This window comes from Artemia sp. Qi Xiang Cuo, chromosome 1 (assembly GCF_049724085.1).
Source record: "Artemia sp. Qi Xiang Cuo chromosome 1, ASM4972408v1, whole genome shotgun sequence".
Lineage (NCBI taxonomy): Eukaryota > Metazoa > Arthropoda > Branchiopoda > Anostraca > Artemiidae > Artemia > Artemia sp. Qi Xiang Cuo.
The window spans coordinates 86504535-86529884 of record NC_142794.1 but is presented as its reverse complement, the minus strand read 5'-3'; the positions used below and the strand labels follow the sequence as shown (position 1 = coordinate 86529884).

Sequence of the window (25350 nt, the reverse complement as noted above, 5' to 3'; positions counted from 1 at the left end):
TTGAAAAAAATTAAACATATTTTTAATTATTTTTTTTTAATTAAAATAAATTAAAGCTTAAATATAAAACTCGAAACACCGAAACTTCGTCAGCATACCACTACTATCAAGATTAAAACAACTCATAAAAAAATATTAATAATTAATCAAAATAACAGAACTTGGAAACAATTTGAAAAAGATCTATACATATATATATATATATATATATATATATATATATATATATATATATATATATATATATATATATATATATATATATATATATATATATATATATATATATATATATATATATATATATATATATATATATATATATATATATATATATATATATATATATATATATATATATATATATATATATATATATATATATATATATATATATATATATATATATATATATATATATATATATATATATATATATATATATATATATATATATATATATATATATATATATATATATATATATATATATATATATATATATATATATATATATATATATATATATATATATATATATATATATATATATATATATATATATATATATATATATATATATATATATATATATATATATATATATATATATATATATATATATATATATATATATATATATATATATATATATATATATATATATATATATATATATATATATATATATATATATATATATATATATATATATATATATATATATATATATATATATATATATATATATATATATAATAGAATAGTTTTATTTATACAAGCAATCATGGTTTAGAAGAAAAATTCAACCTAAATGGCGCTAGTGCTTACAACGAAAACAACAAAAACACGAGACTAACTTATTAAACACTGACATGTAAAAATAATCGAATGAAATGACAAAACGGTTTGTTCTTGGAGTAGGCAATTGTAGTCTCCTCTGTTAGCTGACCTTGTGTTTATTTTATTCCTCATAACTGGTGGTCGAATAAAAAAAAAAAAAAGAATATAAAAATATAAGAATTTAAAAAAAGAAGAAAAAACCCACACGGTAGTCAACATAACAGAACATGGAATTCAAGTGATCAGATTTAATTGTCAAATCGTTAGTTCTTCCTCTAGTATATGTTGCTTTAATAGTATCAATCCCATATTTATATTGATCTGCATAGTTATACGACTCAAGCTTCAAGTTAGTTGGTATTCTTACATCCGTTCTCTCCCGCAGCTCGGCATAAAACGTTTATCTCATTGGGATCATCTTTCTGATGAGCCGTATTCGATAGCCCATGAGCCCATACAATCATTTACTTATTTGATTCTTCCGTATAGTATGCAAACTTATTCTAATTAACAAGAAAATTCTCTTGTACAGGGTGCAAAACTATTTTTATATTAGCTAAGATAAAATAGTAAAGGATCCGGCACTAAACTAGGGTTAATACCGACACTATAGTCCAGAACGCAGTGCTGATCACCGTTTCATTAAAAAAAAAATTCTAATTGCTGTTTTTGCTATTTAAATGTGGTTTTAACTATTTTGTTACTATTCATTTATCATTTTTTTATTGTTCAACTATTATTGATATCATTTAAAAAATTATTATTTAAATTATTATTAATTTATTATTTAAAATACTATTTTACTATTTAAATGTGGTTTTAACTATTTTACAATGTGTTCCGATTATTCTTACTGTCCCAAGAACCTATATAAAAAAATATATGTTTAATATGTGATTCTAATGTTGATAAATGTTATGAGCGTTCTGAGACCACACAAAGGAACAAAAAGCCACTAAAATTTTCAACTTAATGCAAAGAGCGCAGTTATTTCGGCACGACCTCCACGAAGCCATCTTCGATGCAAAAAAAAAGGTTTTACACAATCACAAAACGAAGAAAACCATAACTGTAACAAACATAAAGAATAAAATGCAAAAACATAATCAGCCTGATAAAAAAAATATGAAACTAAAAAACATGTACAAAAATTTCACCTGGTTTTTACGATAGTTCTGCTGACTGAGCTTAAGCAGGCGATAGCATAATCTACAAAGCATCTTGTGAGCAGAATAATTGGTGTCCTTCAAATCAGACAGGTTGAATGGTCTCTTATCTGTGGCCAAATCGGGGAACTAGAAAAAAGAGGATTGTTAGAATTTATATATAGATCGCGCATTGAGCATATATATATATATATATATATACCAAAGCATGATAAAAATATAATACTTTAAAAACAAATTTGGGGTTAATATTAACACATTCGGGGGGGGGGGGGGGGTAAATTATATAGCCCCAATTATGTATTTCCTATCTTTTGTCACTTCTCTTTTTCTTGTCTCACGCTAAGGTGAAAGAAACGAAAAAGCCGGTTATACAATGCGTCATAGCATGAACAACTTGATCGGTCGGGCATGAACAACTTGATACCATATAATTTTTTGGGGTCTTGTTTCTGAGTCATGGCAAATTTTTGTGCGATTTTTTTTTTTTTTAAGTACAAACGATTTGCCTACATTTTTTATATTTTCGATTGGAACTACACCACATCATATCTAGGTCAGTTTTATTGCAATGAATTGCGGTTTTCCAATCCCAATGCTTCTTATAAAAATCAAGCTTTCCAACTGGAGATAAAATATGCCTGTATTTTTTGAAATCTTTTTAATTAGCTCATGACATTCGCTTTTAGAATTTTTGAAGTGTATCAAGTTTTAGTTTAATTTATAATTTTAATATGATATTTCTTCTGGGAAAGAAGAAGGCTAGATGGGACCAAGAAGGTTGGAAAGACATGACCAAGTCCTAAGCTATTACATAAATAGAGATTAGCCAATTAGCCAGATGCGTCGTCTTGAAAAAAAATTAGAATATCAATTAGTAAAACACTAATTGATTTAGAATTCCGAAATCATACTTAAGGAAACCACAGGTAGATACAGTAATTTCCAATTGACTTTTTACAAGTTTTCATCAGCTATCAATTTCTTAAACTTTTGAAAAAATGGGATCCAAAGAAAAATAGAGACAAAAATACCCCTTTTAAAACAGCAAACTACACTGAAATTCACAAATACACCTTTTTATTTATTTCTTAGAATAAGTTTTTTTTGTATTTTTATGCTGTTTTTTTTTTAAGGTTGACAGATTGCCTCAAGTAGTTTGAACATTCTCAATATGGGACTTGTCTTATTAACATTTAAGCTAATGCTATCTTGCTTAATATGCTACTTGATGGCATTTCTCTTCCTTTACTTATTGTGAGGATGGTCCAAATCAGTTTCGTCTAATTTTCATGGAAATTAAAATGAAAGTCACAAATGCACGTTTTTTGTATGCTGACCAATGGTATACGTAGCGCAGATTCCGATCTCCTGATTCTCTGCCTTTGGCCAGAAGTGCCATGCGTCATTTGGGGCAAATCATCCGACGCTTCCCGAGAAGCGTCACTTAATCTTAGAAATCGTTTGCCTTTCATTTAAATTGGATTAATTTTTTTTACGTTTTTATTGTTGATGGTAACAAGAAAGAAAAAACCTAAGTTTGAAATACGTATCGTTTCCGGTAAAGTACCGTTTCCGGTAATTTTTATTTTTTTATATTTAACTTAACTATTGATTTTAATTTCTGTTCGTTTCAGGTTGTGTTAATTAATTCATAGTACTTTCTGGTCTTCTTAAGCTGAACTTATCAAATTTCTTCAGTTCTGGTCGTCTTTCTGCTTTTGTGTCAAACACTTTTTTTCGGAAAACTTTTTTTTTTCAAAATTAATCTTTAAAAGGAAGTATTTTTCCCTTTAGTCGTTTTATTTTTCAATTTCTGTTATTATTTGGTATTAGATATAATTTGTGTAAAGTGTATACAAAAATTATACCAACATCCCCTTTTAATAGAGAGAAAAGAAGAATAAATAAAATTAATAGAGACAAAAATTTTATTTGAAATCTTATTAGAAATAAAAACAAATCTTGTTAATTAGACGACTAGAGTTTTTTCTCACGTTTTCACTAATATATTGTTTTCAATATATTTACTAAATGCAATCTTTGACAATGTGCCTTATTCAAGCGAAGGTTGTCTCACAATTTTAGGTGTAATAGGTCCATTATACATATATATATAGAAAAAAATCCATTCCAAAGACAAATGTTACCCAATAATATTATTCATTAAAGTTTATTGCTCTAATATCATATTAAAATGTTTTAAAAGAAATTATATTCATTTTGGCCACTGAAACTTTCACTTCGAGAACTATGGTATAAAGGCATTGATATATTGGTATATAAGGGCTAGAGGTGGGCAACATTTTCTTTCGAGAAATTTATGAAACTAGGGGTTCTGGGAATACTGTGCAGGAAATAGGGCATACAACTCAAGCCCCATTTATTATCAGAAATTTTGCACCGACCGTTTATAAAATCCCAGAAAATATTCACAAGACCATGGTGAAGATTCTTCCTCACAAAAGAGCAATGAGGAGTAAGCCATTTCTATTTCTCCTTTCTATCTTTTCAATTTTATTTAATATGGGATTCTCTCCTATTTCATTTCTTTGAATCCTCTTCATACAATTGAGTCGATGAAAAAGATTGTTTTTCTTCTGCTATTAACGTCCATCGGGACCACACTATTTTGTTGATTTTTTTTTCTGTTTGGCATATTTTTTGGTATATTTTTTGCGTTTTGTTTTGAATATCTTTTAGTCGTAGTACAGCATAGTACACTATATACAATATAACGTACTTAGTATAGGGTAATGAATAAATCATTATTAATATTTTGTCCCCAGATGATCCAATTTATCACAAATATAAGCCTTTCACGCACTTTCTTTTTCAGGAGCTTTTCACTCTTTCAATTCATCTTTTTTTCTCTCTACGGCTAAACTTTGCCAGCTACAAGTGTAACTAAACTGAATACTAAATTCGAGATGGCTCGGGATACAAAAATAATGAGCCTTTTTTGCCTTGCAGGTCTTTTTACACACGGTCATTAGTATGCGTTGCTTAGATACGTCAATACAAATATCTTTGAGTATTGACAAAACTGATCTTGTATGGATCTCACTGCAGAGACATTAATTTACACTAACGATAATTATGTGAAAAATAATTAACATTTTTTATAAATGAAATATTTCGTTGTAATTTGGGTCTACTTATTGCAAATAATGTTTTCTAACTGCAGGGTTTTCTATGAATTTATTTTCAAAACAGGAATTTAGATTCAAAAATTACTTTTGTTTTACAACCAGCCATTTTCTCTTATTTGGCAACCCAAAAGCTAAAGTTTATGAAAAGACATATCCAGATAGACTATACCAGACATACCCAGATAAAAAGTTGTGTTTTCTCTTTTCTTGTGTATGAATTTTTTAGATTCATCAAGCTCAGGTCAGAACACTTTCAATTGATCTTTAAAGAATGAAAAGAAAACTTGAATTACTTCAAAATATTTACTTCAAGTCCTCAAGATTGAGAAACAGAGAAAATCATAAGAATCAAGGACTACGAATGCGTAGGGCATATTTTTTATATAGCTCTACCTTTTTGTATTTTGTAATTTTTTTTTTAGTATGAGCAACTCCGAAAATCTGATTTTTCATATAGCTATTAGATAACAAGCAATATGACACCTGAAGAATCATAAATATGTTCTTCACGACTATCTATTACTGTTGGTCGTTGCTACACTGTCGCAAATTTTTACTGCTAGATAATTTGTATTAACAATGAATTCTGATGGTAAATTACAATCTTAGATAATAAGCAATATCACGCGTACCTCAAGAATCATAAATTAATACTTCAAAATCGCCTGCTATTGTTGGTAATTATATTGTTGCAATTAAAGTGACAATAACTCTTGCTGTTATATTCTTGGCCGGGTACTATTATGGTGTTAGTAAATTGTACCCTTTTGATACTAAGAAATATTACATGTACCTCGAAAATCATAAACAGAAGCTTCAGAACAACTTGCTACTATTGGTAATTATACTGCTGCCATTATACTGCTGGTAATTTGTACTGTTATGCAAGTAGCCTTATACTGTTACACTATTGTTAATTTGTAATGTTAGAGCATTAGGGAGATCGCACTTACCTCAAGAATCCTAAAAATGTGCTTCAGGATTTCCTGCTCTCTGAGTAATTTCTGTCTATCTCGATTCGGATTGGTTAAGACAAGTTCCAATGCATCTGGACGATTTTGCTCTGTCTCCAGATTTGCAATGAAATATATAACTTCTTGTGCAAGAGATATGACAAGCCTAGAAAAAAACCATAAAGAGAATTTTAAATAAGAAAATTGGAAAAAAAAATTAATGTAAATTTCAAATGGAAGATTCAAAAAGTAGATTTTGAATAAAATAACTTGCTAAATTTTCGATTTACACTTACAAACTAACAAATTGACTTTAAAACTTTCAAACTAACTTTAAAAATTACGAACTTATAAACCAACTTTAAAACCTAAAAACTAACATGTTAACTTTAACTTGGAGATAACAATTTAAAATTAGAAAAGAGAGTAGTAATACAGACATCAATTACACGCTTTGTTGTGACTTAGGAAGGAAGGCAGCGGATGTATGGCCAAAACAGATAATTGGGTACCGTAGAAAGGGGTAACTTTGAACGTTAGGGGTAACTTTGAACAAAATCAGTAACAAACATTGTGCTCTCTATCGCACGACAGTGGAATTGATCGTTCGAACTTATTACTAGATTATTGCCAGATGGCGCCTGAATCACTAGGTAGTTCTTGAAATCAGCATTGGACAAAATTTTATCTTGTTAATTGCAAGAGAATTTGAGCCGTTCAAAACTGTGAAAAGTGCTAAAAGTAAGTTATCCTTTTTTACTTACATAAACTACAGTAGGATTTTCGTTTTGACATTTTTCTATAGCTGAAGAGCCGAATGGTTAGGTTTTCGTGTGAAATCTCTTCCTAATTCCACAGGTTCAACATGGCGGCAGTGTTTAATGTTTCCTGCAAGTATTTTGTTTTTTCGGGGTAACTTTGAACATTTGTTCAAAGTTAGTCTTGTCTTTCTATAATATGGATTTCAATGTTCTGTGCAGGCCAATAATTAAAATTTGCGTTGAATTAATATAATAATAATAATAAGTTATTTTTAACCCAATTTTAAGCAAAACCAGTGGAGTAAATTACACTAAAAAGATTACACTAAAAGTGTTTGCTCTGCTTTTCACACCTTTAGGAAACCATTGCGAATCTGTTGATCCCAGGAAAACGCGAATCAAGCTGAGCTGTTAAACTTGGTTTTAACTACTGATTATATTTTGGACCACTTCCTAATTCTTTCAGGCCTACTTTTGTTTCTTCTTTGATGGAAGTCTGCTAGCAATCAATGGGAGAGGTGGGGTAAATCTCATCTAAAGAAAGACAAGTTTCTGTATTACCTTGCTCTAATAGAGCTTATAAACAATTTGAAAGAGTAGTCTTTCACAGCTTGCTGTGCAAAGACGACTGACAATTGTCGATAAAAATTGGTGGGATTTTCCTCGTCTCTTTTGTAAAAACCTAGAATTGTACATATTTTTCCTTTGAAAATTTTGGTTTTATTTCCTTCTGGTTTCATCGTTGGTATTTTAGTCTTGGCTTTGTTTGAATTCTTCACATTTTATCGGTTTTACCGAAATATTCGCTAAAATAAAATCTTCATTGACCTTTTTAAAATCCCCAGCTGATTTAATTTTTTATTTGTTTTCTACTGTGTCAATTTTTGCAGATGCCAAGAACATACACAAAAACAGCGTGTGCAAGAAAGCATGCGAGTTATGATGAAGAAGTGATGGAAAAAGCTCTTGGGGACATAAAGAAAGGAGACCTAACAATCAGAAAGGCTTCAGAGAAATACGAGGCTTCTTTGGGTACTCTTTCTCACCGAATGAATAAAAAGCACAACAAAAAGGTGGGAAGACCGACTGCATTGTCGGAGCTCGAGGAAGAAGCCATCGTCTCTCAATTGCTTACCTGTGCCGAGTGGGGGTTCCCCGTCGATCGCTTCGGGTTGAAACTCAGAGTCAAAGGTTATCTTGAATCAGTTGGATAAAGAGTAGATTGCTTTAAGAATAATGTACCTGGACGAGAATTTATCAATTCCTTCCTAGATCGACATCGTTCAAAGCTTCGACTGAAAACCGTAGCCAACTACTCAAACAAACATGCTTCGGTTTCGTCTGAAATGTTGAATGAGTAATATTATGACAATTTAGAAGTGACTATTCAGGATGTGCCTTTTTCGAATATTTACAATTATGATGAGACCGACAACCCCGAAAAAAAGAAATGCATCTTGAAAAGAGGTGCCAAATACCCCTCCAGAATAATGAATGAAACAAAGGGAGTGATATCCTAAATAATATGTGGAAATGCAGAAGGCAAACTGCTTCCACCACTCGTGTGCTATAAAGCTAAGGGCATGTTTTTGCTCATGACGTACAGGAGGCCCTAAGCTGTATCTAAGTCCGGATGGTTTGAGAGCAAAATTTTTGAAGAGTGGTTTATGTCGTTGGCACTCCCTCACCTGAAGAAGAGAGCAGGAATGAAAGTTTTGTTGGGTGAAAACATGTCTTCCCACTTTTCTCCCAAAGTGTTGAAAGTCTGCAAAAAAACAACATTCGCTTTGTATACCTCCCCTCAAACGCTACAGATATACTGCAACCAATGGACGTTGTTTTTTTAGCTCTAATGAAAAGAGCATGGAGGAAGATGCTTGATGATTACAAAATAGACAACCCAAACGAAACCGCGGTAAGAAAAGACAAATTTCCCCAGCTTTTAAAGCTACTCCTGGAAAGCCTAGCCCCAAATGGAAAAACAAATCTTAAAAATAGCTTTGCCAAGTACTTGTCACGCTCCAGAATTCTCCAGGACCAACCACTTTCGGCCCAGCAAACTCCACACGAGGTTGCGGACAGCATCAGCAATGTTTTATTGGATGTCCTGATACCCGCAGATTTAGAAAATCTGTGAGGAACATCACGCGCAAACGTCTTAGCGTCGCACCAGGGAAAAGTATGGGAGATGCAGAGGATTCAAGTCATTCAAGTGGCGAGTCCGAGACGACTGACGTCACAACAGGATGCGAGAGCGAGTCTGAAAATGAAGTTGATCAGTTGGCGAGCGCTTGGCTCTCTATGCTGTAGAGCGGGGCAGTAGCCACAACGGATTCATACTACCCACCAACCTGCGTGGATTGACGTTGATTCATCGCAAAGTTCTTCATGGGCCGTATTTACAAGTATTTTGTAGTTTTGAAGGTAGATGCTCCTTCCTCTGACGGCTCGCTAAACGTGATTTGCCTGCGAAAAAACAAGGATGGATCCTTCTATTTTCCCAGGTTGAAAGACTCAGCATCAATCCATCCTGACCAAATACAGGGGCATCTTCCAGCCCCTCGACTCGCTCACGGCGCAAAATTTGTATTTGATCATGACTTTGGTCAGCTGATACTGCACTAATTTGACTCTCTTTTGCCTTTTTATTTTAGAAGTAATGCTTTTCTCCCAATAAACGAGTTTTTTTTTTTACTGGAAGTCTTATGCCAGAAGAACTCATCGACTGTTCAAAGTTACCAGTTGAAGTTTTTGAGGGTTCAAAGTTAAACAACCCTAGAGGCAACTTTGAACACCATTTTTTGATAGGTCTAGCCCTAACAACATGAAGACTAGCAGTTTGGGACAGTTTCCAGTCGGCGCAGAATGATGTATTCCCCAAACGACAAAAATAGTTCCGAGTAAATACTAGTTTAAAGAAAGATGTCACAAAATAACCTCCATTTTCACGATTTTTAGTTCAAAGTTACCCCATTCCACGGTAATTGTTTTCAATTCAACAACAACTATTACACAATTGAAACTCAACCTTATACTTCAAATTTTTCACCTTCCTAAAGTTCCGATGCGTTTAATAAATGTACTGCATGGTTTTGAGCAGTTATTTTATGTTTTTGCTAGTGACAATTCATGCTGTCGGGCCACATTTCCAGATAGCTGTCAGGTAATCTACGTCAATTTTTATTTTCTTTGCAAGCTGGCCAAGGCCTCGAGATGACCTGGCCAAAAAAATCTGACTCAGAAAATTTTCTGTTTTCAAAACAAACTTTCAAAACAAAAATAGTTCCGAGTAAATACTAGTTTAAAGAAAGATGTCACAAAATAACCTCCATTTTCACGATTTTTAGTTCAAAGTTACCCCATTCCACGGTAATTGTTTTCAATTCAACAACAACTATTACACAATTGAAACTCAAAATTATACTTCAAATTTTTCACCTTCCTAAAGTTCCGATGCGTTTAATAAATGTATTGATTATCCTGCATGGTTTTGAGCATAGTTATTTTATGTTTTTGCTAGTGACAATTCATGCTGTCGGGCCACATTTCCAGATTGCTGTCAGGTAATCTACGTCAATTTTTATTTTCTTTGCAAGCTGGCCAAGGCCTCGAGATGACCTGGCCAAAAAAATCTGACTCAGAAAATTTTCTGTTTTCAAAACAAACTTAAAATTTACAAAACAAATTTAAAATTTTTCAAAACATACTTAATGTAAATATAATATAAACTTTCAAATTTTCAAAACAAACAATGTAAATATACGCTAATACAAGCTAAATATAATCGAAACTAAACATAACTTAAAAATACAATCAAAACTAAGCACAATCAATATAAAGTTTTCAAACTAATTTTCTAGATTTTAATAATTTTTGGAGATGCGGCAGGAGCAAACCACAGAGCTAACTTTTAAAACTTTCAAAACAGATGAGATACCCAAAAAGTCCAGAAATACATATTCTCTATAAATATATAGTATTTCTTATATCCAGATTGACCACAGGGAACGAGTTTAATAAATTCTCAAATCTTCTAACTCCCAAAAATCTATTCTTTCTCATACACAAAAAAAAAGGTTCTCCAATATAAAAGAAATCCCAAACTAGGCGTTATTCATACCCTTGACCTCCCCTCTGTCGCACCGCAATCGAATTGTCCAATGCAAAAGCAAAAGATAAAGAATGGGGGGGGGGGGGAGGAGAGAGAGGAAAGGTAAAAACAATAGGGACATGAAAAAAATATAAACGTGCAAAGAGGACGGAATAAACTAAAATACAGTAAAAAAAAAAGTCTTCTTATTTTCAAATATTCAAGGTTCTTACTCTGGATCGTTTATGGAGACTGTTCCATCATTCACACTGGAAACGAATTTTGCTAGCACATTAGACGTCTCAATGGCAAAATCCAGATCTCTAACTTCAGTTCGGGATAAATGCACAAAAGCAAATAATTCTCTATCGTTCTCCCCAGATAAACCAACCTAAAAAAAAAAAAAAAAAAAAAAAAAAAAAAAAACAAAAAACAATACCGACAATGAAACGGGTTACTTAGATCACAACATCTACACTCTTAAAATCTACCCAGGCACGTATTTGGAATGTCAAAATTCCAAATACTAATGTTTCAATTTTTTTTAATCAAATACCAGAAAAAAAATTCTCTTTTTTAGTCATATTGACTCAAGGCAGCTAAAAGGTAAACAAAAAAGACACTGAATTGAAGAAAAATCCCTATCTTGTAGTATAAAAAGAAAAAAATATTTTAGGGATTACTTGTGGCATTTTTGGTACTACTTTTATTTGTTTGACAAGTTTCCTTTAGAAGCGGTAAGACATTATAGTGATGCCGTCATATTGACCTAAAGCAGCTTGAAGCTACTAAAAAGGACACGAGGAATTGAAACTGATAATGTGGACCAAACTGATAATGTGGACCCATCAAACTGATAATGTGGAATCGAGTACACTCTCCAGATTTTTGCATTACAATTTACAAGGATGTTGTATGTTCTGAAAGTGCTTTCAGAACATATTTTTATTTATGCCTGATAAGCAGAGGCTTTCTGCGTTGCGTTAAGAATAATAATAAATAAATACTTAAATAAATGAATAATAAATAATAGTAAAAATATAAAATAATAATATATAATAATAAAAATAAAATAATAAAAATCAATACATGATAAAAATACATTCGTTTAATCATCGCATGAACAAATCAGACGAATTCATTCATTGTAATACATGAAATGCCCGACCGACAAACAAGTATTAACTACATTTTCCATTTTACCCCTTACTGACTACTCACAGCAGCGTTATGGTAGTTTGCGAAGGGAAAAGGTGACGAATAACGGGACAACTCTTGAGTCGTGTCCCTAACACTTAGCTCTAATGACAGTCAGTCTGTTGCGGACGCTTCGGCAGCTTAGAAAAAACTTATTTTACGTGTACAAATGTGTTGTTATTTATTTACGGGTTATTCCAGTTTGGTTTTATACCCAGTTTAGTGACCAATTATTGTATAAATGGTACATAATAAGGGTATGGGTGAGGCATCTTTACCGTGAGTATAAAATACTACCGTTAGCAGGAATATGTGTATTCTATAATGCTCTGTTTATGTTTAAATATTTAGCTTCGGAGTTACCATCATGTTTTTCAGGAATGTTTAGTCTTGCGTCTACTATAAACGATCATTTGACACGATCTTCTCAGTTGGTGCGAAGACCAGCTATGGTCACGTCTAGGTCTAGGTTTTCAATTCGCCATGTTGTTCCGTTAGTTTGGGAGAGTTTGCCAGAGGATTTGAGGACTGTTGGGGCTTTGCAGGATTTTCGTAAGTCGCTAAAGAACCATTGTTTTGATGTGTATATTTTGAATGGATTCTTCCACGCCACTTAGGTTTTGTCTTTGAGGAGGGTTTAGTTGCAGCTGAATATGATTATAATTATTATATTTTTGTTGGGTGTTGTTTGGAGGTTCGTTGGTTTTCGGGTCCGGTAAGTTGAGCTCTAATTATGTTGTTTTTTGTTGTTTTTTTTCTATTTTTTTTTTCTATTTCTTTTTTTTCTTTTTTTTTCTATCTCTTTTTTTTTGGTTTCTTGGGTTTTTTTTTATTTATTATGAGGGTTTTCTCCCGCCAGCATTGCTTCAGGGAATAGATGATGTATATATTTTTTTTAAAATAAACCCATTGTTACTGTTACTGTATATTTTTTATGGACTAAAAATAGATTTATTGGTGAGCTTCATACCGCACACTGAGAGGCTTTATACATATCCTTTTAATAGTTCTCGGAACTTTCGATTGATGAAATTTTGGCCCTTTGCGGGCCAAATTTCTATTTGTCGTACTTCTTGTAGATAGTAGGTTCAGAGTTCTGGTAAATTTTGAATTTCTTTGAACGAATTTCATCACTATCACGCCCCTTCTTCAGGGGTCTTTAACCCCTTTTTTTCTAAAATCAAGCACAATGTCACATGTCAATAGCCTATGATGCAGGAACTTAGAACTAATAATCTTGGTATATTTAGAATAATCCTAAATATAAATTGATGCTTATATTACATTCCAAATGTTGCGTTTTAGAGTTTTGATTTTTATTGACATAAGTCTCTCTTTGACCAAAATTTTTAACTACGTAGCTGTTTTATCAAGGGTTCACTTAAATTTAGGGGAGGCTGCAACCCCCAAACACCCTCTCCCTAAACCCTGTTTTTTTCAATGTTAGTAAAACAATGCGTTAATTATCCCTGAGAAAACAAACCCCTCAAAAACTTTCAAGGAGGAAAGGATCTAAAATAAAGAAAATGAAAAAAAAAACTAGGGCCATCATTTTACAGATCTTCAAAGGACATTTTTTCCAACAAATATTATTTGTGGAAATTACCTCCCCTAACTACTTTGCTAACTACTCGCTGCTATGAACTGCTTAATCAAGTAAAAAGTAAGTTTCAAAATATAGGCTCCTAGTCTTAAATGGTTAAAACTGAATGGCTAAGTCGGATTTCGGTTATTCTTTTGCTTATTAGCACGTACGTACTAATAGACAGGAGGAAGTGGAAAAAAACTTATCCATACACATGGTAGATACATGAATTATTCGGAAAACATAAGAAATATGAAAAATAAAACGTATGATACTCGTATGTCAATCCGTACCTCTTACTTATGCCACGGGAAAATGGATAAAAACCCGAGAAATTGCAAAAGGAATTGATGAAATTAATGAAATTGAGAAAGCAAAAATAGAAAAATTGAAGATAATATTTACAAAGAAATTAGAAGAAAGGGGTTTTTATGCGATAAAACTTCTTTTCTTGTAACGGTGACGCGCCTTTCATCTTCCTCTCGAAAATATCACACACAATAAAAGGACGGGGAAAACCGAGCAAGAACGAAAATTTGTGGGATGAAAGCCGTTTGTACTTTCATACATTTTAATTAACAAATTTTTATAGCTCACCTTCGCCCTCAATCCCTCATTCTAAGCGCTCAGCAATTTGAGTGTTTTGCATAAATTCACTTTTAAGAATTTCTCACAATTGTACTTGAGGGAAAACGTGACTTATCTTGTAATTTAGGGATGTTGTAATTGATTCGGCCTACAACCATAAGGGGCCCTCGGAGCATTTGAGCGGGGCCGGTAACTTTACACAAGAATAATAATATTTACAAATTTTCATAGAAGGTAAATAAAGCGTTATTAAAACAATCTACGCCATGATAATGAAGAAGTACGTCTTTCCACGTTCCTTGCAACGGTGCCCCCTCCATAAAGAACAACCTAATAGTCTATCAAATATTTCTAAGAGTTCATATTAATGTTAATAGAAATAATCCATTTTAGAATTTAATTCATGCTCACTAACATACGAGTAAATAGATTCAACCCTTGAAAGCGGAAGGAGGGGGTTGGTACGAGTATTATGATGACCCCTCCCCCCCCCCCCGAGTCCTGAAATGACTAATAACATCATTCTAGGGTTAAAGTATAACATTATTACTGAAAAACAGCAGGAGTTAAAACAAAAATTACCATTGACATAACAGGCTTCTCTTCATCCCCATCAATAGGTATAGATGTGCTAGTCACCCACTTATCGCTAGCCACAAGGCGAAGTTTAACGAAAGAAGACTGAGGAACAAGAGAATCAGCACGACGTGCGACTGAAGTTTGGCCCAATTCAAAAACTGTTCCAATGTCGTTTAAACAGTCAGACGGCACTAATTGTAAAACTATATCGCCAGGTATATCTAGATAAAAAGAAGGTGAGATAAAACAAGCAATTACTGTAACACATTAAAGTAATTTTAAAGGTATGGTGTAAAAGGGAAAGGATAGAAGCTAAAATTATAAATCAGTTTATCGAAGGTCTAAATTACCGTGAAATTTCATGCTAAGATTGTAGATGAAAAGAAGAGAAACTAATATTTTAAAAACAAGTGACACATATTTAGCCCTAATTATATATTTCAAAGCTAAAAAAGGGAGAGTTAAAAGTTAAAATGCGAATAGTAATAGAAGGAAACACAATAACCTGATTAATATAGATGTATTGCATATTATAAAGTAAAATTTCATTGCTTCAGTTTTTTTAGTTTGATTGCCTATATATCTTATGCCTATATATCGTATGGGGCCATCAGGGTGTCTGGGGATGAATTGTCACAAACGCGGCAAAAACCATAAAAATAGCAACATAAAATACCTCTCTTTTTGCTCTAGCATATCTCTTTCTGGAGAGCCGCTATTCCAAAATTTTATATATATATATATATATATATATATATATATATATATATATATATATATATATATATATATATATATATATATATATATATATATATATATATATATATATATATATATATATATATATATATATCTGGTCCTTATTTTTCAAAGTAGGATTTCTTCAGTAGGCACCCCCTAATCTTGTTTCAATTGTTAAAATACCACGAAATCCCAAAAAAGAGCCAAATATATTGACATTAAGAGGTCCCTACCAGAGGTTAAAGTTTTTGGTTACTGCATGCTCATTGCTCATTGTTCAATGTTGCATGTCTTGCACAGTTTTCAACAGTCAACACAACACTATAGTACAGCATGGTAGCTTTCTGAACTGCTGGACTTATTTACTTATTTATCTGCAGGCTTCCCACAATGCATTTCAACACAGGACGCCATTTTTGTTGTATGCAATATGAGTGAAAATGCAAATTTCAGGTTTTTTTAATTTTATGAACTGCAACACATTAATTATGCTTCAAACTGATACAGGTAACTTTACTAATCCGATACTAGGCTGCAGATACACTGACACAGCAATGAGTGACAGCATGGACTGCATGGTTTGTACAAGTTGCAGTACCGATGCAATATTAAAACCAACTACAAGAAGTAAAACAGACTTATGGCTCAGCGGACAATTATCAGACACTCTGATTTCAACAAAACTACCGACGAAAAAGGATGTCATTGCGCTATTTTATAACTACAAGCAAGTGACAAACAAGACAGTCCGTGAGGCGGCACATTCCACAGACAATGACGTTCTTGCAGTTTGGGCAAAGGCACACATTCCAACGAGGCTCAAGAAACATGTGGTAAACAAAATTCAGTGTCTCTTTAAGGAGTATGAAAACCTGATGAGTAATGAAGAAAACAAAGCTAAGCGTTCTGAAACACTGAAAAAGAAGGAAGAAGAGTGGAAAGTGGGCCTCGACGTTTTGTTTGACATTGCCCACGCCAACGCAATGGAGATGATATGTATTCAAGAAGACCGTGAGTTTCTGTTAGCGCAGCAGGAACCAGGACGCCGTGGAAAGATGGGCAGTGTCGACAAGGTTTTAGAAATAAAAAGAGCATCATCTCAGAAAAGGAAAGAGTACCATGACATAAGAATTGAGAAGGAGAGGCAAGAAAAAACAACAAGAGAAAAGATAGTGACACTGGAATCATCATCTGACAGCGACACTGACAGCAAAAAAGGTCAAGAAATTAAAGACCCTGAAACAAAAGATATGAAACCGTCAACCTCAGCAAAACGTCGAAAAAGAGGACGAGTATACATATTGGATGACAAAATGTCAGCTTGACTGGATGTGGCTAAAGTTAGTGACAGAAGGGCTGCATTACTTCTTGTTCCAACTCTGCAACACCTCGGTCATGATCCTGCTGAATACAATGTCAATCGCTCTTCAATTCACAGAGACAGAATGAAGCGGGGCCAGTCAATAGCCGAAAATCTACGACAGGAGTTTAAACCAACAGTTCCTCTAACTATTCACTAGGATGGAAAACTCCTAGACGATATCTGCAGCAGACAGATTGTCGATCGCCTTCCAATTTTGGTCTCCGGAGCAGGTGTAGATCAGCTTCTTGGTGTTCCAAACCTAGCCTTAGGAACTGGCCAAGCTTCTGCAGCAGCAGTGTTTGAAGCATCTGTGGATTAGGAACATTACAGATGATGTAAAGTACATGTGTTTTGACACCACATCTGTCAATTTTGGTGCAAGAAATGGTGATTGTATCCTTTTGGAACAAGAACTTGACAAGGACATACTTTGGTTTGCTTGTCGACATCATATCTTAGAAATAGTCTTACAAGCAGTGGTTCTTGATTGTCTTGGTCCTAGCAAAGGCCCAGAGATAACAATTTTCAACCGGTTTAAGAACACCTGGCAGTTTATTAACAGAGCAGACTTTCAGACAGCTTCATCAGATGAGTGTGTGTTTACAACTGTTTCAAATGTAATCACAGATATCATAGCATTTGCTGAGATGCAGACACTACTGTATCAACCCCGTGATGATTACCGTGAGCTTTTGGACTTGACAATGATAGTCATTGGTGGCACGCCATCTAAGGGAATCTCGCTCAAAACTCCAGCTGGGCTGCATCAAGCAAGGTGGATGGCAAAGGCCATCTATGCACTAAAGATCTGGATGTTCAGAAGTCAGTTCAAACTCACGAAAAGGCAAGAAAAGGCTCTTGCTGATATTTATCAATTCACTGTGATCATCTACGTGAAAGCATGGTTTCAGGCATCGTCAGCACCATCAGCCCCTCGCATTGACCTCCAACTTCTAAAGGACATCTACAGCTCCAGAAAAATATCAGAATTGATATCAAACACTGCATTGAAAAAAATAATAAGACACCTTTGGTACTTATCAGAGAATTTGGTGGCACTCGCCTTCTTTGACAACGACGTATCAAAGGACACCAAACATCATATGGTTACACCTCTGCAGAAATCAGGAGAGGAGTACCCTTTGAAGAGGATAACAGTGGACCCGTTGACACTCAGGGAGAAGAAGTTAGAAAACTTTGTCACGCAGAATACCAACAGATTCTTCAGCATTACCAGACTACCTTCATCATTCCTAACTAAGAACATTGATTTGTGGTCAGTTGACAAAGACTACCAGACAGTTAAAAATATAGTACACAGCATGAGGGGAGTTAATGACATTGCTGAACGTGGTGTTGCACTGATGGATGACTATAACAAACTGCACACAACGTCTGAAAAACAGAAGCAGTTCCTGTTGCTAGTTGTCAAGGAGTACCGACAGCGTTACAGTGATCGAACCAAAAAGACACTGATGAACCAGTCTGAAGCCCATATGTGAACTGTGTAGTTTGACAATTGAAGTAACTGGACACTATTGCAAATCACTTATTTTCTGTTTAGTGCACAGCAACTCAACAGTCATGTTTGATATTATTTAATTAAACGGCATTATTGTGCGGTTTTTTTTAATCAAAGCTCGCTTACACATTTCTAATAGTTATGGTAGGGACCTCTTAAATTGAAAATAATGCTAAAATGTTTGTTTATTATTCAATTATAATTAGAATGGAATCAATTCAGACCGTGCCCCATAAAAAAAGAGTAAAAAAAAAAATTCATTTTTTGATCGCTTACACATTTCTAATAGTTATGGTAGGGACCTCTAAAATTAAAAATAATGCTAAAATATTTGTTTATTATTCAATTATAATCAGAATAGACTCAATTCAGACCGTGACCCATAAAAAAAAGAGTAAAAAAAAATTATATATATATATATATATATATATATATATATATATATATATATATATATATATATATATATATATATATATATATATATATATATATATATATATATATATATATATATATATATATATATATATATATATATATATATATGTATATATATGTATATATATATATATATTATTATTATTTATGGGAAAATCCGTCATACAAAAAAGGAAAAGACGGAGCAATAAGCGAAAAAAAAAGAAATACACATAAACTCAGGAGATCTACATGGGGTTTTTAGTGACGAACGCTGGAGCTATGATCTAGCCTAAATCAGCTCTTAGAACAAATTACAAAACGAGAAAGAAAAACTCAATTATACACTGTTCTGCAGGTAAGCGACATGTTTTTTTATGCTCCTAAATACTGAACAAACATAAGCAATATGAACATCATTGCATTAAGCCGCAATTTTTAAAAAAGATAACCCAAATAATCATCAGTTAATTAAAAATATACATTATATAATAATATAAAATTTTTTAATTTTTACAACAACCGTTAAAAACAATAACACGACACTCTCGTCCGCTGGTCTTGAACTGAGATCACTCTCAACAAAATGATTCATTTACTCCGATATACATAGATATCAGAACTAAGGAAATTATTCAATCACGGATCCTTTTACATCTTTACTTAAAAGAATATGCTCAAAAGAACCGATAATCAAGAAAGAATTAAATTATTAGTAATATACGCAATATACTATCAAAGAAAATTGACACCAAAATTGAGAATAAGCAGCGTGACTTAAATTGGACTCATACGAAAAGATCAATCATCAATCAGTTTAAAAAACTGCAACAATTACACTAAAACGTGAAAACAACCACTTAAAAAAAAACACACACACAACAAATACATCTTAACTACTGGGCCCGTACTGACGACCAAGGATGATTCAACTTCATTAAAAGGGATTTATAAGCACGAATTTGCTTTTCCACAGCTATAATGGGATCAGCAATGCTGAATTTCCTAACTAGATAAGAATTGCGCGTCCAAGAGGGAAAATGTAAAAGATATTTTGAGAACCGGAAGAAAACTGAATGAATATTTGACTTGTCAGAATTTGTGAGCATTTTTCAAAACGGCGATATGTATTGATTATGTGGTAGAGCGACAGAGTTAAAAAGTTTCGAAAGAAGACGGCGGTTGAAGCGTAACTTCTTAGTTACAAAAGAAGCATATATACCCAACTCTATGTTCAATGTGAGCAATTAATAGTTGTCGCGTGCGCATTATTGACGAACCAATGGGACGACCGACGTAGGTGATATGATCTACTGGCTTAATCCTACTATTTCCGAGTGGAATATCCCTAGGCGACGCTTTCTTCCAGTTGAAGATTACAACTTCGGACTTGTCAGCATTGAACTGACCTAGTTTTGCATACTCAGATTGTAGCGTTGCGGAAATCTCGCTTATGCGCTGGATAGTGCATCCCCCCACCTTAGTTGGGGGATTCACCCATCTCCCTTTCTGTGTACGGGATATAAATGCCTCTTTGTATGGAAAAATAAGAAAAATACTTACATTGAAACTCAGGTGCAGATGGTGCCACAGGATCTGTCACATTATATACTGAATTCAACCACACTGGCAACTTCAACAACACATCTTCATCTTCCTTCACATCTTCAACCACACTGGCCTCTACATTCTGTTCAGCTGTAGATTCTTCTGTGGGCAAGGGGATTTGTTCGAAAGATGTATCCTTTGCTTTAGCCGGTGTGACTAAATCTGAAACAAAATCTGAAACTATATCTACAACATGAAATACATCTTATTCTAATTTCTAAATAGGTGGCAAAAAGTTTCAATGTCACTCAACAATTAAGATTGTGGATAAAAATCTTGACCAAAATAATTATCACTTGCAAAAAACAAGATATCCAGCTTCAGTTTAAAATAAAAATAAAAAAGTTTTTTAACCTAATTATGCAGTGTTTTGATTTTGGACGTCCAACTAGGCCATATAAGCAATCGATGCAATTTTGCTATCAAAATAGCTATAAAATAACCATCAAAACAAAAACAAGCTCATACAGTTGACAAAATTGTTACGGATGAAATTTTGGCCGAATCAAAGAAATAATTACCTACGCTCGAATCCGTATTTCCGCACCCTTGGGAAACGAAAAACAATAAAAACCGGCTGAAATAAAGTAACAAGCTATGAATTTCATGGAGGGATGTCTGCATAAATTTGTCAAGGGACGGGTGGGGATAAACCCAGATTGTCCGTGCTATTACAAAGATTTTAATTTCCTGAAAAATTCTAGTTAAACACCAGTAAAATGCCCGCAATTTCACAACAGCGCATTTGAGAAAAATCAAAGATTTGAGTAATATTGAAGCCCATAATATTGAATCATAACATTTGCCATGTTTTTGCCAATGTTTTCTTTTTCGGATATAAAATTTTCGGTCTCTTAATTTATATCAACACCCCCATCAAACTCCCTAAAAGCTTATCTTAGATACCCTTGGTCATTTTACAGACTAAATAAATTAAAAAGAAAGGTAAAGGATGCGGTGCTAGACCCTTAAGGTCCGAACCAGCGGTGCTGATCTCTTCTCAAGGCCCAAAAAATCGACTGTTTCTCCCAAAAAATTGGGACAGACAGTAAAACTTTAGCGTAAAGAACAAAGTATTAAGGAGGGGCGCTCCTTTCATATAAGGAGGGGTTAACCCTCCCCTGAACAGACAACTCCTTCGGTGAAGTTTCATCCGACGTAAAGTATACCTTCCCTCCGTCAAATTCCTTCCATACAGTTCCATCCTCGCTGAAACCCCCCCCCTCCCTATAAACTTCCTTGTGGACTATTCAGCCTGAAAAATTCTCATTAGCATTCTTTCATTTGAATAAGACTTTAATCTCTAATCAGTTTCTCCATCACTCCACAAATACCGTCTTCCGAGGAAATTATTTCCCAGAAATCAAAACACGCGGCAAATAGACCCCAGATAATTCCGCTGGAACATCACAAAATGAAAAATTGGCAGAAACCGTAATACTTCCGGGCCGGCACTGATGTTTTCAATAATTTGATATTTATTTAAAATATTTATAATGTTCAATACTACTACTACTACTACTACTAACAACTCGTCGCAGCACGAAACCGCCTCAGGCCAACACAGCTACACAGGCTCATCCCCACTGAGCACCCTGAGCCTAGGCTATTCTATTTTTAACATCTTTACTGCTCCCACCGCCTTTACTAATAATGCTAACAAGGTAAGTGAAGCTGTCCATCTGATAAATCTTTTCGTTACCCAACGTCACATTTTCATCTACACTTATTCCTAGCCTGAGCGACTTAGTCTTCTTAACATTAATCGATTCGTTGTATATACCCGTGTGAAACTCTAGTCTGTAACTTGTCAATTTTCATTTTCTTATACTCTGGTGCTCACTGTATTTTGTACAACCTTGGCAGGTCGTCTGTCAAATCCCAAAACAGTATATATACATTTTTCGAAATTTTACAGGAGTGCCTTGATAATTATGCGACAAGGACGAATTTACCGTGCTTGGGAAAAAGTGTAAATGAATAGTACTTTCCAATCGGTTTTACATGCTACTCGCTTAGCTATTTGTTTTGCAATAGGTCGACCAGATTCTCGAGAAAATATAATTTTTCTGTAAATACAGTATTTCTAAAATGCACTTTAGGAAGCTTGTGTTAATTGCTACATAGCAGGGATCTTCACCTCTTATAACTGAGAAACCAAGGAAAATGAATTTTCTGTTTGAACAGTTCATTCCCTCATTTTTGAAAGCTTGGTTCTTAAAGGTCTTCCCAAGGCAATTTTACCCTTTTCGAAGTAATTTCGAAAGCGGCGCAATGGACTTGGAATATTTGTGATTATGGCTGTTTTCTACAAGTGCTTAAATTCACCCCCTTCTCTAGAGCTTTCTCGTATTGTGGCCACAATTGACCAACCAACAAGACAGATGCGAAGGCAAACAGCTCAGTCCAATTATCTTGATAAGCCGAGAACAGAGTACTTGCGGAATGGCATCATCAAACGTTGCACTTTGATCTGGAATGATCTTCCAGAGAAATAATAATAATATAAATATTCCAGAGAATATAATAATAATATAAATTAGCAGGGAATAATTAGAACACTTACAATAATCAATTAATAATAATTCCTCCTGTCAGAGGTAACCAAATATTAATGGAGTTAGTTGAAACTAAGAAACATATTCACAAGAAAATGGTTCAGAAAGAGATGCCAGGGAAATCTTCCAGGGCCCCATTTATATCTCTGACATTGATTCTTCCTATTTAACTTTAAATAAAACCTGCACATGCTAATTCATTCGAAGTTTAAACCTGTTCATACTAATTAATTCTAAGTTAAAACCTGTAAATGCTAATTATTTTGCAGTCTAAAAAAAAATTCGAAGATTTTAAAACTCGCAAGAGGCTACAGATTGCGTCAATTTTTTAATTATTAAATTAACTTTTAGCTAAATTATCATTTAAGATTTCTAATCTAAATTAAGTAAAAAATTAAGGTTTCACCATTCATTCAATATCCAGATCTAATACCCAGACTTGGATTTCAATCCCCAGATTAGAAAGTTCTTCAATTTTTTATTCGAACTGTCTTTTCATTTCGTAATCCATGTTTTATTCTACTTCATATTTCCTTCTTTTTGCACTTCAGACACCTGAGCACAGTTTTCAGGCAAAATATTTGCAAATATTCAGGCAAAACATTCAAAATATTCATAGGCTGAGAATGTTTGCTCTTGACTTTTACATAACATTTTTTGTTTTAGGTAAAACTGGTAGATGTTTCTTTTTTTTACTAATAAATAAATCGTCTAGGTACAATTATTTAACAATTAACTCAAAATAATTTTAGATAATAAAACGATATAGGGCAGTCAAGTTGAGAGAATAATTCCTCCATAATGGGATTTGAAAATGAAACTTTTCTGTAGTCTTTACGTTAGTAATACAACTATAGCAGCCGGAGCAACAGACGTTAGCTTGCAAAAACCCTAACAAAAACACAAGACGTAGACTTGTAAATACCATAAAAAAAGAAAAAAAAACAAAGAAGATAATAAATACATACAAAAATAAAACAAATATTAATATACAAATAATAAACACAAAAAAAAAGAAAAAACATAATACCTTCAGGATTAGTAAGTTGAGGAGGATCTGGTAACAGCCTATCCATCTTTTCTAGGTATTTGTATAAATGCATTTCTTCTTGTTCTTCATCAAGATTAGTTGTGACATAATTAGCAGGGAACAGACCTTCACCACGATGGTTCGTACCTTTCCACCAGCATGGATACAACATGAGACCAATAAAACTGGCACACTACTCACAATACAACTCAGCTAAAACTTTCTGTTTTTCATGTATATATAGACATTCGAATCTCAGCATATCTCTGGTCATTAAAGAAGTCCTTCTGATATTATTGAGAGACAAGCTGGAGAGTTGTCTAACTCGGCAGACGTTCACCAAGGATGTCTCTTCTCACCAACTCTGTTTTGACTGTTCCTGAATGCTATACTGGCAGTTATTCTCAACGAAACAAGAGTAGTCTCAGTTCTCTTAACCCTTTTCGACCTTTTACCAAATGCTGAAGATGACACCAATCGTCTAAATGATAAACAAGAAGACTCCAGCGCAAGAATTATCAACGATACGGCTAGCGCCTTTGGAATGAAGATACACGCCGACAAAACCAAAACAAAGAAAGTAGCTCCGCAGGCAGAGATGGGTCCTCCTCATAATGCTATTATTATTCAGGTTGAGGGAATCGAGTGGGTTGGTCAGTTTCTTTACCTTGGAAGGGAGCTGACTGCCACAAACGACTAATCAAAAGATATCAAATACGCCCGAGTCTTGATTCTAGATGTTCGAAGTCCCTACACTTCATTTGGAAAAAAACACTCATCAATCAATTTGAAGATACTACTTACCATTCTTAAGTAATTCTGGTAGCAATGCATGGTGCAAAGGCACCTTAATTTACCTTCCTCTTTTAAGAGGAAGGTAAATACTTCTTTCATTTTTCATTAGTCATTTTTTTTATCATTCATCATTCATTTTTTTGAATGAATGAAAAATCATTCATTTTTCATCAATCATTAATCATTTTTCTTTTCTTTTTTTTCATTATATTATAATGGAAATTTATTGCCTTGTTGCTTCCCTTGGAGTTTATTGTTTAGTTTAATTATTTTTGAAACACTATGGGTTTTTGAGCAAGTAAAAACGAGAGACAAAGTTTCCTTTTCAGGTATGAAGAGCCAGCTTGAAGAAAGAAAAACGAAGCTCTTCAATTTATTATTCCACTAAATTATACT

The 25350-nt window shown here is 33.5% G+C and overlaps 1 protein-coding gene across 1 annotated transcript in view; it reads right to left on the bottom strand.

Annotated features, from left to right (window-relative positions):
* The window catches only part of LOC148956863 (inositol 1,4,5-trisphosphate receptor-like), a 166979-nt gene that overhangs the window by 127439 nt on the left and 14190 nt on the right, over positions 1 to 25350 (bottom strand). The window contains 5 exon segments of the mRNA XM_089092350.1: positions 2001 to 2138; positions 6115 to 6280; positions 11199 to 11356; positions 14918 to 15135; positions 20527 to 20733. Coding sequence (XP_088948476.1) covers positions 2001 to 2138; positions 6115 to 6280; positions 11199 to 11356; positions 14918 to 15135; positions 20527 to 20733 — 887 coding nt within the window.